Source organism: Erigeron canadensis, chromosome 2 (genome assembly GCF_010389155.1).
Source record: "Erigeron canadensis isolate Cc75 chromosome 2, C_canadensis_v1, whole genome shotgun sequence".
Taxonomy (NCBI): Eukaryota; Viridiplantae; Streptophyta; class Magnoliopsida; order Asterales; family Asteraceae; genus Erigeron; species Erigeron canadensis.
In genome coordinates, this window is record NC_057762.1 from 40,714,324 (window position 1) to 40,729,121 (window position 14,798).

The 14,798-nt window shown below is 33.6% G+C and overlaps 1 protein-coding gene across 1 annotated transcript; it reads right to left on the bottom strand.

The window, feature by feature from the left end:
• Positions 1-8,493: 8,493 nt before the first annotated feature.
• LOC122589765 (WD repeat and HMG-box DNA-binding protein 1) lies at positions 8,494-14,398 on the bottom strand. Its single transcript, XM_043762088.1, has 11 exons — positions 14,086-14,398; positions 11,575-12,686; positions 11,314-11,490; positions 11,094-11,207; positions 10,764-11,003; positions 10,621-10,676; positions 9,931-10,033; positions 9,737-9,853; positions 9,519-9,645; positions 9,259-9,389; positions 8,494-9,185 (listed from the first exon to the last, which is right to left on the bottom strand). Exons 1-11 carry the CDS (start codon positions 14,357-14,359, stop codon positions 8,688-8,690), a joined length of 2,949 nt encoding a protein of 982 aa, XP_043618023.1. The 5' UTR covers positions 14,360-14,398; the 3' UTR covers positions 8,494-8,687.
• Between the last annotated feature and the right edge of the window lie 400 nt (positions 14,399-14,798).

Here is a 14,798-nt window from a genome sequence, read left to right on the forward strand (position 1 = left end):
TCTATATCTATACCATATTATAATCTATATCTATATCTATATTTATACTATATTATAAAGCTAGTTTTCAACTTTCAACAATTCTGCAAAATACGGATTGGATTTTGTTGCTTACCGGAAAAAAAAAAAAAAAAAAAAAACTGACCTCTTTATGAAATCATGAAGTGAAATTTAAAACCGTTGTTTTGACACTAGACAAAGGGATATTTGTGCATTTGGGATATTTGTGTTCCATATACTACACTAATCTCTTTTATTTAAAAAGAAAAAAAAATTCTGCAAACTTTCCTCTTTGATTCGGTTTTCACGATTTGCCAAATTGATATGAAAAATATCAGGTTTTATTCGCGATCCGATTCCGGTCATATTCATATTTTAAGTTTTCCGATTCATTGAGATTCGTTGACAGTTACTTTTTAAGGAATTTTCCAACAAAGTTTATTGAAAGAATAATAGGCTAGGGTTTATACGGAATGTAAATCTGAGCGTTTTGGTACCGGTTTCGTGTTTTCATTTGTAAAAACAAGAAATCGTAAATTTAAGCTCACGGAGCTTAGGTTTCCATGAAAGTAAGCTTACAGAGACCTTAATTTAATATTTTAAATCAGGTTGCATCTATGATAATCTTCACAAATTTTGCTTCAAGGTATTAAAATATATATTCATATAACGCACCATTTTTATACATAGTGATATATATGATAGTGATATATATATGATTTGGTTTAAATTGACATATTAAGGTTAAGTTTCTACAAGATTTTCGTAACAAGTTGTGGACTATTAGATGATTGTTGGATCACTTTCCACAACTTATTTACCAAACCTAAAAATATATCAATTTCTAAACAAACTTCTGTCAATATAAATAAACAGTTTGTTTTAAAGCTCAATGTTTGAAATACATAATTAAAAATTTTTTTAAAGAAAAATAGGCGTAATGTTAATGTAGAAGGAACACAATCAAAAACCAACTGAATTCTATATACAAATTTGGGGGTGATCAAGTACTATTTTCAAAACCTTGTTGCTCCATGGTTTATTTAGTACTTAGGACTCTCATTCTTCATATCTTGCAAAAAAAAAAAAAAAAAAAAAAAAGAAAAAGGTAAATTTGTTTATGTTATCTATGTTCCGTAAGAACAATAAAAGTAGCAATTGGTTCATTAATTTTCAGTTATGTCGTGTGTTGTAATTTTATTTGTAGGGTTCGGTTTATGTAAGAATCTGTATCCTCAATATATATATATATATATGTTGATTCCAATTACTAATAACATCAATGACTATCCTAATTATATATCCGATTACAATTACTAATAACAATAATATTACAATTAGCCGTTATACTTTGTTATTAGATAGACATTATGCAATATAATATAGATTATTTATATTTGGGTTAAAGTGTAAATCTATAATAGAAAACCAAAAAATGTAAGTTATTTATTATTAAATTGGGTTAAAGTGTAAATTGGTGATCATAAAAAAACTAAATTGATTATTTTTAAATTGAGTTAAAGTGTAAATTGGTGATGACAAACCAAAAAGTATAACTTATTTATTTTTACATGGGATTAAAGTGTAAATTGGTGATAAAAAATCTAAAAATGTAAATTAATTTAGACATATGCTAATTTAACTAAATTTGAGAAATTAACAACTTTTCAATTGAGATAAGGTCATTTGTTATATATAAAGATACCAACTTTTTTATTACATGCGAGATTAATAATATTCCTACTACAGTTTTTTTAATAAATGATTAAATGTACCACACTATATTATACTCGTACCAGTGTTTAATGCAAAGTAATGGTACCACCCATTAAATTAGGACACCGTAAGTAATTATAGGTGTAAATAATGCATAGCTAGTTTGGGACGGAGGGATGTCGTAATTGTTATCCTAATAGGACTCTAGTAGGAGTTTTTGTAATTGTAATTGTAGACGGATACGCATGGCGGTGGGGTTTATATATAAGGAGGTTGGAAGGGGTAATAAGTGGATCAACCAAATCAAAACAAAAACCATGGAATCCTCCGATTCAGGAAAAGTTGGCCATGTTTCGATTTCTATTACCAAAGACGAAGAAAATCAAGCAACGCCTGCTAAACCACGGTAAGTCCCCATTAGTTACCTCTTTTTTACCACCCTTTTCAATTTAGCATATTATTTTTGAAATCACTGTTAATTCGCAAAACAACGGATTTTAACTAGTACTCGTATATCTTTTCCCTTAAAAGTTCGCACTTTATTGTTTTGGTATTTTTTTAAATTTTTTCTTCTTCATCTTCTATGATTACGATATATATATATAACAAGTAATATATCATACTTAGTTTGTTAGGTTTTGGTACTTATGAGTTGGATATATATTAAACATTAATTGATTATTTCATCGTATTTATTTGTTACAGGTTAAGATCCTACTTTTGGATTTTGTATCTTTGGGCTCTCCTCTTTATGCTTCTACTGCTCGCCTTTCCACTCATGTTTCAAAACAATTGGCAATCTACTTTTAAAAGTCGTGGTGGATTTTTTATCATCATGGCCATGGTCTCGGTATCTGTGGCAATACTTGCATCTGCGATTTTGATTTTTACAAGCCACTGCTTGCAACGTTGGATGAGGGATATCCATTACAACATCTTTAAATGTATTGGTTACTTCTCGGCTAGCACCGCATCTTTCTGCGTCAGCATTGCCGTATTTGTCCCCCTTGACCTCAGCCCATGGATTGCGTATCCCGTTATATGTGTTCTCTTCACTGCCTACGTTTGTGGCTGCTACTTCTTTCTTTGGAAACACATATATGTTCATCAACGAAATGACGACAAGCCTCACTTGCATCCTCTGTTTCTTATTGTGCCTCTCTGCTTAGCGTGGTTTGGGTTCGACAGCCATGGCCTTCACTGGATCAGGTACATGGTCTTGGGTTTTAACTTAACGATCCTAGTCGCAATGTGCTTCGTAACTGCATATATGAGCCTTTGTTATGGAAGAAATAAACAACTTGTCGGAACAACCTCATCGTCCGGTACTGATCCAACCAGAGACCATCAATCATCCTCCGCGATCAGCTTAGCTACTTGAAAAGAAATCATGGGTGTAAGTGAATCCAAGATCCTGATCTGGGTCGAATTCGTCCTTCAAGATTGTTGTTGTTAAGGGTAGGAATTGTTAATAGGATATCATGTCATGATATTATAATTCATTTGTTTTTTACAAATAAAGTATTATGGATGTTGTTAATTTTTAAAACGACAAATTATCTTATTTGTGCCTTTAATTTTGGTCTTCAAATTTAAATGGCTCTACATCAGTACATCACTAGTATATTTTTATATCCATACATATTGCCAATAGTTTTAAATTTGAGCTTTAGGTACAACAAAATCCTCATTATACTTTTCACTTAAAAAACTCAAACATGTAAAATGTCAATGTGTATCATTCAGGGCCTAAAGTAAATGTGTATTATCAAAGAAAAAATATTTTAATCATATTAATTAGGATGGAAGTTATATGTGTAAAGATTTCAACTTTAAATTGATGTCAAATTGACAACGTTTCTATAAGAAAAATTATGTAAAATGACAAGCATGGAAAAAGAATAGCACAAGAATGCCACTTATGATAAGAGAACTTGTTTATACTAGACTACATGGAAATGTAATTTGTATATGTGTTGAGGTAGATAATATAGTTATTATTTGTTTTAATGAAAAAGTATGAATTAAAACAATCATGAAACAAAATTATTCTTTTCAAAAATATTAATTACTTAAATTAATACTCGTATAGTCACGTTACTGACTTTAAATTAGTAAAGTAACAAATTGATATACTCAATTTAATATTTTAAATTAGGTTAGGTTGAATTAATGATAATCTTTACTAATTTTGCTTCAAGGTATTAAAATATTTATGTCACACACCATTTCTATACATAGTAATATATGATTTGTTTTATAATTTGGTTTAAAATTGACATTTTATAAAATAAATAACACACTTTATGTAACATCCATGAATTTTGACCCGTTGACTTTAAGTGTCATGTTATGAATTATAGTAGTTAAATGACTAATTGTATACTCAATGAGCCGGTTGACGGTGTGCTAGATGTAATGTCGTGGGTTTTGAACTAATTAGTTATGTTGACGGGTCAACCAATGGATCAAAGTCTTGACCCATGACCCACCTTAGTCAACCCAACCCCCACCCACCTTATCCTTTCCTTCCCTTATTCTTCTTATCTCTCTCTCTTCTTTACTCCCAAGAACACACTCTCCTTTCACTCTCTCTCTCTAATTTAATTCATAGTTCATGGAAATTCAAGCTTAGTTAATGCAAGAATAATAAATCTTATCACCATTTTAACTTCATATCAAAAACTTGGGTTCCAAAGTGTAAGAAATGACCTCATTTGAATCAAAATTCGGGTTTGAGGATTTGTGAAGCTTTTGGTAAGTAAATTCTACTCTATGACCTTCACTTCATGTTAGTAAATGTACCTATAGTTGTGCCAAAACATTTTCGGGTCACAAATCGGGTCAAAAGTCGAATTAGGGTTGTCTAGGGTTAGTAATGGGTTAAACCGAATTTGAACTTGAGTTTGGTGTTTTGAAGAAAGATTTTGAAGTGGGTTTGGGTTATTCATGTGTAAACATGCTTAATTATGCTTCATATTGAGTTTTGATGCTTCACAAATCGATTTTGGGTGTCAAAAATGAGTTATGGGTTAGTTTTGGTGTGTTTAGGTCGAAATGGGTTGCTGATGCTGAACTGGGTGAGCTGCTGCGCAGCTAGTTAAGCTGCTGCGCAGCTTCACAATTCTGTTTTTCAGCTGCTGCGCAGCTAGTTAAGCTGCTGCGCAGCTTCACGAGTCTGTTTTTCAGCTGCGGCGCAGCGATAAGTTGCGGCGCAGTTGGGGGCTTCAATCACTTAACTTTTTCCTAGCTTTAGTTCTAACATCCTAGGATCGTCCCGACCTTTCCGGAATGTACTCTTATGACCTTATTGGTGCCCTACACATGACAAACGAGTCGTTTAAAGTTGGGTGTCCTCTTTGGAACCTAATTCAAGACATTAACATAAACTAAATAAACATATAACTTATGTTTGAGAATGAGGCGACCTTGGGGCGACTTCATTTTGGTTACAAACTATTACATGACCTCCCTAACGACCATGTTAGGTCCCGAAAGTCTTTCAAAGCCATAAACTAAAGCTAAAACCTAGTTAGAGAATCGTCTTTGGTGAATAATGCATGTCTTGTAAACATTACTAGGTTGTGGACGCGTGGAGCACTATAATCACCTATAATCTCATCTTAATTCGATATTAGCCTCTTTTGCCAATCAAGGTGAGTTCGTATCTCCCTATTCTATTGAGATTCGGGCTGAAAAGTGTACATTGTGTGTTTATTTGTTTGAATTAATTGTTTGTTGATTGAATGATGATTGATGGATGAATCATTGAAATGTTTTGTGTATGTTGGTATTGAGAAAGGTTATATTTAGATTAGATGTACATACATGGAAGTCGACTTCGCGTTCAAAAGGTTTGAGATGTGGAGGGTTAGCCGCTGGTACACCCTGTATACAAACATCGAGGACTCTTTGAAAGCAAGCCCTCTCAAGTGTATGTATGTATAGTTTCATCATATTGTTGGTTATTGGATGTTGGATTGATGGATTGTTGGGCTTGTATTGTGTTGGTTGCTTGAGATGATTTGGTTGTCTGTTGAGACAAATGTGTTCATCCAGGTATAGACGTATACACTGGTGTTGGTCATCCGGGTCTATAGACGTATATTCGCCGACGTTTTTGAGATGCCACAATGGTCATGGTGATGACCTGTGAGTATCGTTGCATAGATGGCATAATGGCCCTACATATTATATGTATTTTGGTTTGGCATGCATATCATTCACATCATGGCATTGACATTGCATTGATTGTTCTTATACGTTTGTTATATAGTGATGCATTGGTTGGATGACGTGTAAGACTACTTGTATGTGATAATTGTTCTTGTTTTTATGATATGTGGTTATGGTCGGTGGTTCATCATGGGGCCACCACTACGAACTCACCAACCTCGTGTTGACTTGTAGAACACTTTTCAGGTAATCAGGTGGTTCAAGGATGTGATGCATGATCTGGTGTAGCTTTTGGTTTCGGGCATGGACTTTATGGATCAAGGATTCATTCGCCCACTTTTGGATTAATGCTTAGGATCGATAGCCATCTCTAGAATTCTCTTTTGTAAACATTGATGGTCAATTGCTCCTTGTGCATTGTTTGAATATTTGACTTGTTGTGGATTCACCGAATTCATTAATGTCATTTAGTTGCCTACGATAATCCCTCCTTGTGCTATATGATTTCCGTAATATTTCGAGCCCTAGCTCGGGGTGTTACACTTTATGACTCCGTAATATTATATATATATATATTGCCAGTAGAGCAGAGAGAAAAAAATAAAGTTAAATTTTTTATCTGGACCATTGAAATTAGTTTTACAAATCAATCTGGGCTCTTGAAATTAAAAATCTAGATATGGTAACTAATTAATTATACTAAATGTATAGTTTATATATATATGGTAACATGTTTAAGATTTATTTCGTCTTTTTCCTATCTCTCATTTGGCAACGTTTTAATGATTTTTTTTTCTCATTTTCAACCCATTTTCAAACATGTCGCTTTTTATAATAATAAAAACTAGCTTAATATTCGATGAGTGACCGGGTTAAACGAATAATTATGTAACTTACAATATACGAAAGTTGTATTGGGGTTAGTTTATCATTATGAGTTAGAAAATAAAATTTAAAATATTAAATTCAACAAAAAAATAAAAACATTTTTAAATTGGTTGGAATAAAAATGTCGTTATTTCCAACCATTTTTAAAACGGGTTGTCAATATCATTACACAACCATTTATTTCTATTCAGTTTTCACGTACTCTTTATTTTCATTCATTCACTCTCAACCATATGATGGTTGTTCTCGACGGGAAGGTCTTGTCGAAGATGGTGGCTGACGGGATGGGAAGGTTGATATAGATCTTGATAATTAGACAAAGATGAGAATACCACATCTTAGCTATAAAATACCATCACGAGCATAATGATATCAAAAGTGTATTTGTCTGTTTGTTTGTTTAGGTGAAAAAAAAAGAGGAGGGTGAATCTAGCTATGATTAGTGGTAATATTTTGTTATTCAAATGGAAGAGTTAAAATATATAAATGTAAACTAAAAAAATGATTTTCTGATTAATTAAAAAATCATAAAGTGATTTATTTAGGGGGGGGGGGGGGAAGGAAAAATATATTATTACTTCAATTTTTAATTAATGTATATAATACGTAAAAGTGTTTTTCTTAAGAAAAGTGAACAACATAGCCGTGAAACCTAAATTTTAAAAGATTTTTAGAGGTTATCAAGATAACTCACCCTACGAGTCTAATCCAAAATTTCACATCCATTATTTTTGTTAGTTTTATATTATTTAGAATATCCATATATTATTTTATTAATTCAATCATATTTACTGTCATATAGTTTTTTACAACATATATTTATTAAGATTTTTGATTTTAAATTTTACAGATATATAATAATGTTTTAAATTATGTGGCCTATATATATTTTTCTTTTATATAGATAAAATACAATGTAACGTTTAGAAATATACTTAACATGATGTTTTAGTCATCTATAATGTACTTTAAAAGTTTATAGCAAGTTATTATATAATTTAAAATTTTGTATGAAAGAGTAAATAACTTCATATAGAACAACAATTAAAATAAATATAAGTATAATTATCTCTGGTTCGAGTTAATGGGTTCGGAATGCCGGTATATAATTATAATTATAATTTAAAATTTCTCAACCAAAACTTGTAACTCTGTCAGTTCATTAACAGAAACCCAAGCACCAACCAACAAAACTAAAGTTTACAAGTTAAATGGTTTGGTGAGTTGATTTCAGGTGATATGGTTGGTGGTTGACAGATTGATTTCAAGTAAATGGGTTGTGAGTTGTCTGATCAAATGAGTTGATGGGGTCGAGATTTCACAACCCTAACCCAGGTTTTCCAGGTTAGTTTCAAGTCGAATTTCATGTAAGGTCGAGTACATATATAACCGACTTCATATATGTTATACCTAAAAAAGTACAAGATTCTTTATCTTAACATATGTCCGTTTTCATAATAAACTTCAATATAATATACTATAAGATGTATATTTTTCACAATATGTGATATATTACTAATAAATTTAGTTGGTAACCCGGTCACCGACCGAGTACTAATCTAGTTTAAAATGGTTTCCGTGGCTTATAAAAGTGAATTCTATAAAAGATTTGAAGTGAGTATTTATAACAAGTTTTGGACTTTTAGATGGTTGTTGGATCACTTTCCACAACTTATTACCAAATCCAAAATTATCATATTTTGAAGCTTATCCTAAACAAACTTCTGTCAATCTAAGCAAACAGTTTATTTGTCTTACAGCTCAATCTTTAAAATACATAAATAAAAATTTAAAAAAAAAAAAAATAGGCGTACTGTTAATATAGAAGGAACACAATCAAAACTGAGTTGTATATACAAATCTAGGAGTGATCGAGTACCATTTTCGGAACCTTGTTGCTCCATGGTTTATTTAGTACTTGGACTCTCATTCTTCTTCAACTTCTTAAGAGAATCAAACAATGAGGTTTTTTCTTGATTGTTTGAGGATGACTTTGCAAACGGGTTGTTTCCTGCCTTCAGCTCTACAATCTTCTTGGCTGGAGTTTTATTTTCAGATTTTGTACTTTCTTTCGGTTCTGACACCTTAACAACCTTAGGTGGCTCTTCTTTAGTCTTTTTCTTCACAAATAAAGGTGAAGATAATTGCACAGTAGCTGGCTCTTCCACAGTCTTTTTCTTCATAAATAAAGGCGAAGATAATTGCACCGTAGCTGGCTCTTCTACAGTCTTTTTTATTACAAACGAAGGCGAGGATAGTTGCACAGATGGTGATTCGTTCACAGGTTCTGGAGCCTTGCAGACTTCTGGTGATGTAAATATTTTGCTTGTGTCAGTACCCGTCATACTATTTGGTTCTGTTGTTTCTTTAAGCATAGTCTCTGCAGCTTCTTTGAGTAACCTTTCCTGAAAAGAGAGCAATGATTTATAACATTTAATGTCGATTTGCATGTGATTGTGTCCTTTTTTGATCGCTTACCTCCAATATGGTGTTGAACCTTTCTGCCAAATTTGGTAGCTTCATTGCTGTCACAAGCTTTATTGCACCTCTAACAGATTTCTCGAGTGAAAGAAGCTTAACTAACTCAATTGCTCTCACAAGCTTATCCCCTAATAATATAAAACATTTAGAAAACATTACTTCACATGCAAATGAAATGTTTCTTATTTGTTAAAAGGTTTCAGTTTATATTCATTCTTATTATTATAGTCTTTTGGAATGACGGGATTAGAACCAACCGTTACAGCAGGATGCAATGAGCCTCAAAATGCATCTATCCAAGGCTGTTTCTGTTGTAAAGGCCTGATCATCCAGTGACGTGGTATCCTGATCCAGTGCCTCTGTTTCATGAATCCTTCTTTGAATCTAAAAGAAATTTCAAATATAGTATATAAACTCAGAACCATCAAATGACCCCAAAACAAGGCATTACATATCATTTAGTCAATTAACTTACCTGGGAAAGATGCATGTTGCTAACAAGGAACTCATTTTCAAGATTTTCTGCTCCAAGGTCAGATGATGCAAGCGGTATTGAAAAATCCAATAGGGTGAGAACTGGTTTGGGAATGGTCTAGATAATGAAGGACACTATGTTAGTTTAGAACAGAAAAGTACACATGAAAACATAATTCACGGAGTTGGTACTACCTGTGGGAATTTATCAGGAGATTTGCATAAAATACAGAACAACTTGCTTGAGTTTAATCCAACCACCCAGTAGTTTTCATCCTTTTTTTTCAACTTATTAGCACTGCATACAATAAAAAATTGTCTATAAACATCGTTGTCGACTGTTGACTTGACTTGTAATAGTCAGAATATTCTTATTTCATATACATACATATAAAAATTTACATTAGCTTAACGGTGGCTTTGGTTAAAAATGAATTACTAAAATTATATACTAAAAGAAAAGCGCTTCTAACAGGGAAGGCTGAAGAAAGGTATTAACACTTTTGAATCTGTTGTTAAACTTACAAGAAATAGGTAAAAGAATATTAATAGATACAATGATAAAAGTCAAAAACTGATGATTATCGAACAAGAAACAAGGATACCGTCAAGCAACTACCAAGTCAACCATAAAGAAGAGCTATATTGAAAACAAGGCAAAAAAATGTGCACGTGATTCGCCAGCTTTGTTATATAGTAAGCACCAGGTTTGGAATGCCAGGATGCACTTTTGGTACTTATCTAGTATACTAGTAATTTGTTTGTACCCTTTTGTGCAGTAACTTATGTAACTTCTGTGATAATAATACAAAAAAGAAAAGAAAAAAAAAAGGCAGAAAGAAAGAAAGAAAGAAGCATTTTTCTTAAACTTTGGATTATGTTTACCTAAAAAGGGGGAACCAGCTGCCACCAAACTGATTAGTGAACACCCGGAGAACACCCTGCACATATAAAATCAAAAATAATTGTAAAACAGCACATTAGTAATGTCTCGGTTGCACTACTTCATGAACTGGATTGAGCCATACCATGGAATCAAATGAACTTAGTTGACCTTCTTCGCTGAAACCAAACCATGTTAAACATGAGCCAGGAGTCAATGGCAACCGTCCTCTAACAAGTTGGGTTCCATTAGAAACTTTAAATACTATAAATTCTAGCATCTGCTCATTTGAAGGGAGAGTGGGACAGGAATGTGTGACCACTGCAAGTTCATCCCCAAAGCCTGATGCAGTCACAACTGGTCCATCAAGAGAAACAACATTCTTCTGCAAACAATTAAAATTTTAATCAATTTCACAAAACTGCAACACAAATGAACCAACCATTAAGTCGTGTTTAATATCCAAAAAATAAACCTGCAAACCACCCTCAGTGAATATCCTTAGAAAATTTAAACTTGTAACAGCAGCAACCCATGAAGTACCAAGTGCTACAGCTCTTACTTCTTCTTCTTCAAATCGCATAGACCACTAAACATGAAAAAAGAAAAAAAGGACTTTAAAAATTTATAAACTATATGTCACAATTTTAGATATACTGAGAAGACAACAGTGATTAAATCATCGATGAACGTACCTCACTATTATTTGCCCAGCTTTTAAATGGACGGTACATGAGAACACTCATGTTTTTCTCACCTTTGCATGGGTTTGCAAAAACACTTCCATTTTCATTCAAGGAAGCCATAGTGAAACCAAAGTGATCAGTCATTGCAGGAACTCGGAGTCGCCTGCCAGTGTCGTGAAAATCGATCTGCATCCAACTCATAGCAAATACACAGGTGTCAGGTTAATCAAACAAAACCAATACAATTTAATAAAGTTATGATGACAGTACCTCTATATGGGAGTATTCATCATGCTTCATTGTGGTTATACTTCCAAGCATATTATAACATAAAAATCTTCTTTTACCAGGCTGCACGGGAGTAGCACCTGACTGAAAAGCTTCCTGCATTGCTGGTCCATTAAACACCATTGGAACTGTTGACGTCGCCTTTCCATTATTCATGTTTCCCCTACCAGCAATGGATGGTTTTTTGCGGGACTCAGTTTTCGGAAGTAAACTTGTCTCGTCATTATTATCCTCATCTGAATCTTCATCATATGTAGAATGCTTTCTTAATCTCTTTCTACTAGGTAGTTCAGAACCCGCAAGGCTGTCTTCACCATCATCATCACTTAGACTGCCAGATGTACTAGGTTCGTGTTCTTCCTCGTCAAAGAAGACTAGACCATCATTTCTTTTTGAAGTCGAAGAGGGAACTCCTTCTGTTGGGGACTTCATAGATGATGGAACAACCGAATCCCATACACCATACTTCCCCATTACATCAATGACAGCCAATGCATTCCCATGTGGTTTCCATGCCATGCAGCATATTCCTTCATCAAACTTCTGTCTTTCAATGTCTTGTTTTTTAACAACATCCCAGATCAAAACTTGCCTGTCTAAACCAGAGGTAGCAACATATTTTCCATTAAGTGACCAAGCCACAAAACACACAGCTTGGGTGTGATCACCTCTTAATGTGAAAAGCTTTTCAGCAGTATCTCTATCATACATGACCACATCATTTTTCAAACCAGCAACAGCTAACATCTCACCATCTGGACTCCAGCCAAGTGCAGTTAAGGTTGAAAAGTCGGAGGTGGTGTTAGGAGCGATATGTTTAAGAGTGTGAACTATTGCACCAGATTGGAGCTCCCAGATCATTACAGTTCCAACTGAATCGACTGATGCCAGGTATTCACTTTTTGGATCAAAAGCTATCGCTGTGATAGACCCTCTATGTCCTTTGAAAACCCTTGCTATTGAACCATCTATTGTGTTAATAAGTTTAATACCATCATCATCACCACCAGCTGCCAACATCGTTCCAGATCTGTTGAAAGATAATGCACGAATAGGCAATGTGAATCTGGAAATATTTGTCTCAAACTCTCCCCCTGGTATTAGAATGATTAAAATGCTTCAAAATCAGAATTATTTCCAACAGCAAGAGCATTTAAGGGTAACTAACAAGAGAGAACTTCTAGATCAAATAATCAACTGTCATTTATAAACTCATGACATCAATGATCACACAAAACCATGCAATAAGTAGATTCCCTTTTACAAAAAACCAATGAAATTTTTTTTGAGAAAACAAAAAGTCAGCTCCAAAATTTTGAGCAGCATCCATAGTATGAAAGAAAAAGCATGCAATTGAGTATAGAAACTGAATGATAACTTCATACTGCAACTACGAGGCATAAATCAACTAATGATGAATGGCCAGAAAAAAATTATGTTTATTTTTGCTGAAAAGTGCAGAGACATAACCTGATAGTGAATAGTGTTTCAGTAACTAAAAAGCCCGAGTAGAGATATGAACTGCAATATACAAAAGCTCTAAACTACCTTTATACACAAACCAAATCAAACTACTCAATACTTTCATGACTTTCAGTCCAAGAACAACTTTCCGTGTCTTTATAACTTGTTAAAAGTCATTAATTACCAACTTTCACAATGTCAGATATTAAATAAAGTTCAGATAAACCAATTGTAATCTTTGGAAAAGTAACAAATAAACTACAGAATAACCAACACTGTCAAATAATAAGATACATGGCAAGTAGTCCGGACAAATAAATCTCGTTTACATGACAGAATGTAAAAGATACTCGAATTTCCCTCAGCACGCTCGATCTACCTATCTTTCTAAGTCTGATTAAGATGTTGGTTTTTGTTGTCCCTGTAAAGAAAGGACTTCAGTTACAAGACTCTTTTCCCTCAGATCCATGGCTATTACTAAATATTAGCAACAGCATAAACTGAGAAGAATACTTAATATATGTAGTTTTGATCATCAAAACTTTTACGTAGGTCAACAACTGAGGAAATGGCCCTTAAATATGTGGCAATGAAACTTGGTGGTCCATGAAACTATAATGCCTCAAACTCGGCGTAATAGAGTAACAAAAACATCTATCTATCTACATTCTATAATGCCGAAATTTTTTTAATATTTGCTGATTAGAATTGATAGACATGTAATCTACCAAGAACGATACCAGTAAAAAAAACACAAAGCTGCTATCTTTATGTACTACATTATATATTAATTTTTTTTAGTAAATAAAACTTATACCTATATATTAGAATTTATTGTCACAAAATATATACACCATATACATATAGATATTCGGGCCGGGCTTAGTGAACCAAGCTCGAGTAAATAATAGTAATTAGCAAACACATTCCAGCATAGACAGCAAAAAAATATCTATATCTATATATATGTATATACACACACTAAATATAAAAAGGTATAAAAAAAAAAAGGCAAAATGGTGTAAATACCAGGGAATTTATAAAGCTTAACGGATCGGTCGTTAGATGCAGAGGCCAAGCAAGTGGAATTAGGACTAAGAACCAAATTAGTGACCCCATCTTTATGATTCCGAATATACGTCGGCGTAAGCGAAGGCAAGAGCGCATCGTGAATTGAAATGACGGCATCCGCCGCGGATGCCGTCACGATGTGGGCGGCAGTGAGGTCCCACAGTATCGTACAGTACGACCTCACTCCGTTGTGCTTGTGTGCTTCCTTCAGCTTCATTGATCTGATCTTCATCCTTTCTTCTTCTTTTTTTGGATCTGATTGTGGTGTGTATTTTTTTTAATTGATTGAGTAAGTGATTTTATGGATTTGTTTGTGTTAGGGTTTTGAAATTATAAACAGATGTATCTGTAATGTTTTGGCGGGAATATTTGGGGTTGTTTTCGCGGTTTTTGTTTCAATTTTATTCAATGACCCGGTATATGATTGAATGACCCGTCAAATCAGCCCAGATAACCAGATTACTTAGCCGTTCAACAAAATATAGTAACTTGATCTTGGGCCTTTCGTTCTGACTGTCTAGTGATTGGATCTTTGGGCTTGGCTTAATCTATAAAAAATCTTTATACATAACAACTAGCGGTTTTCGCCCCAAACCAGACCCGACCCGGTCCAAACCGGTTTGGAGGGGTGTTGACCCAAATCGGTTTGAGGTCAAACACAAACCGGTTTA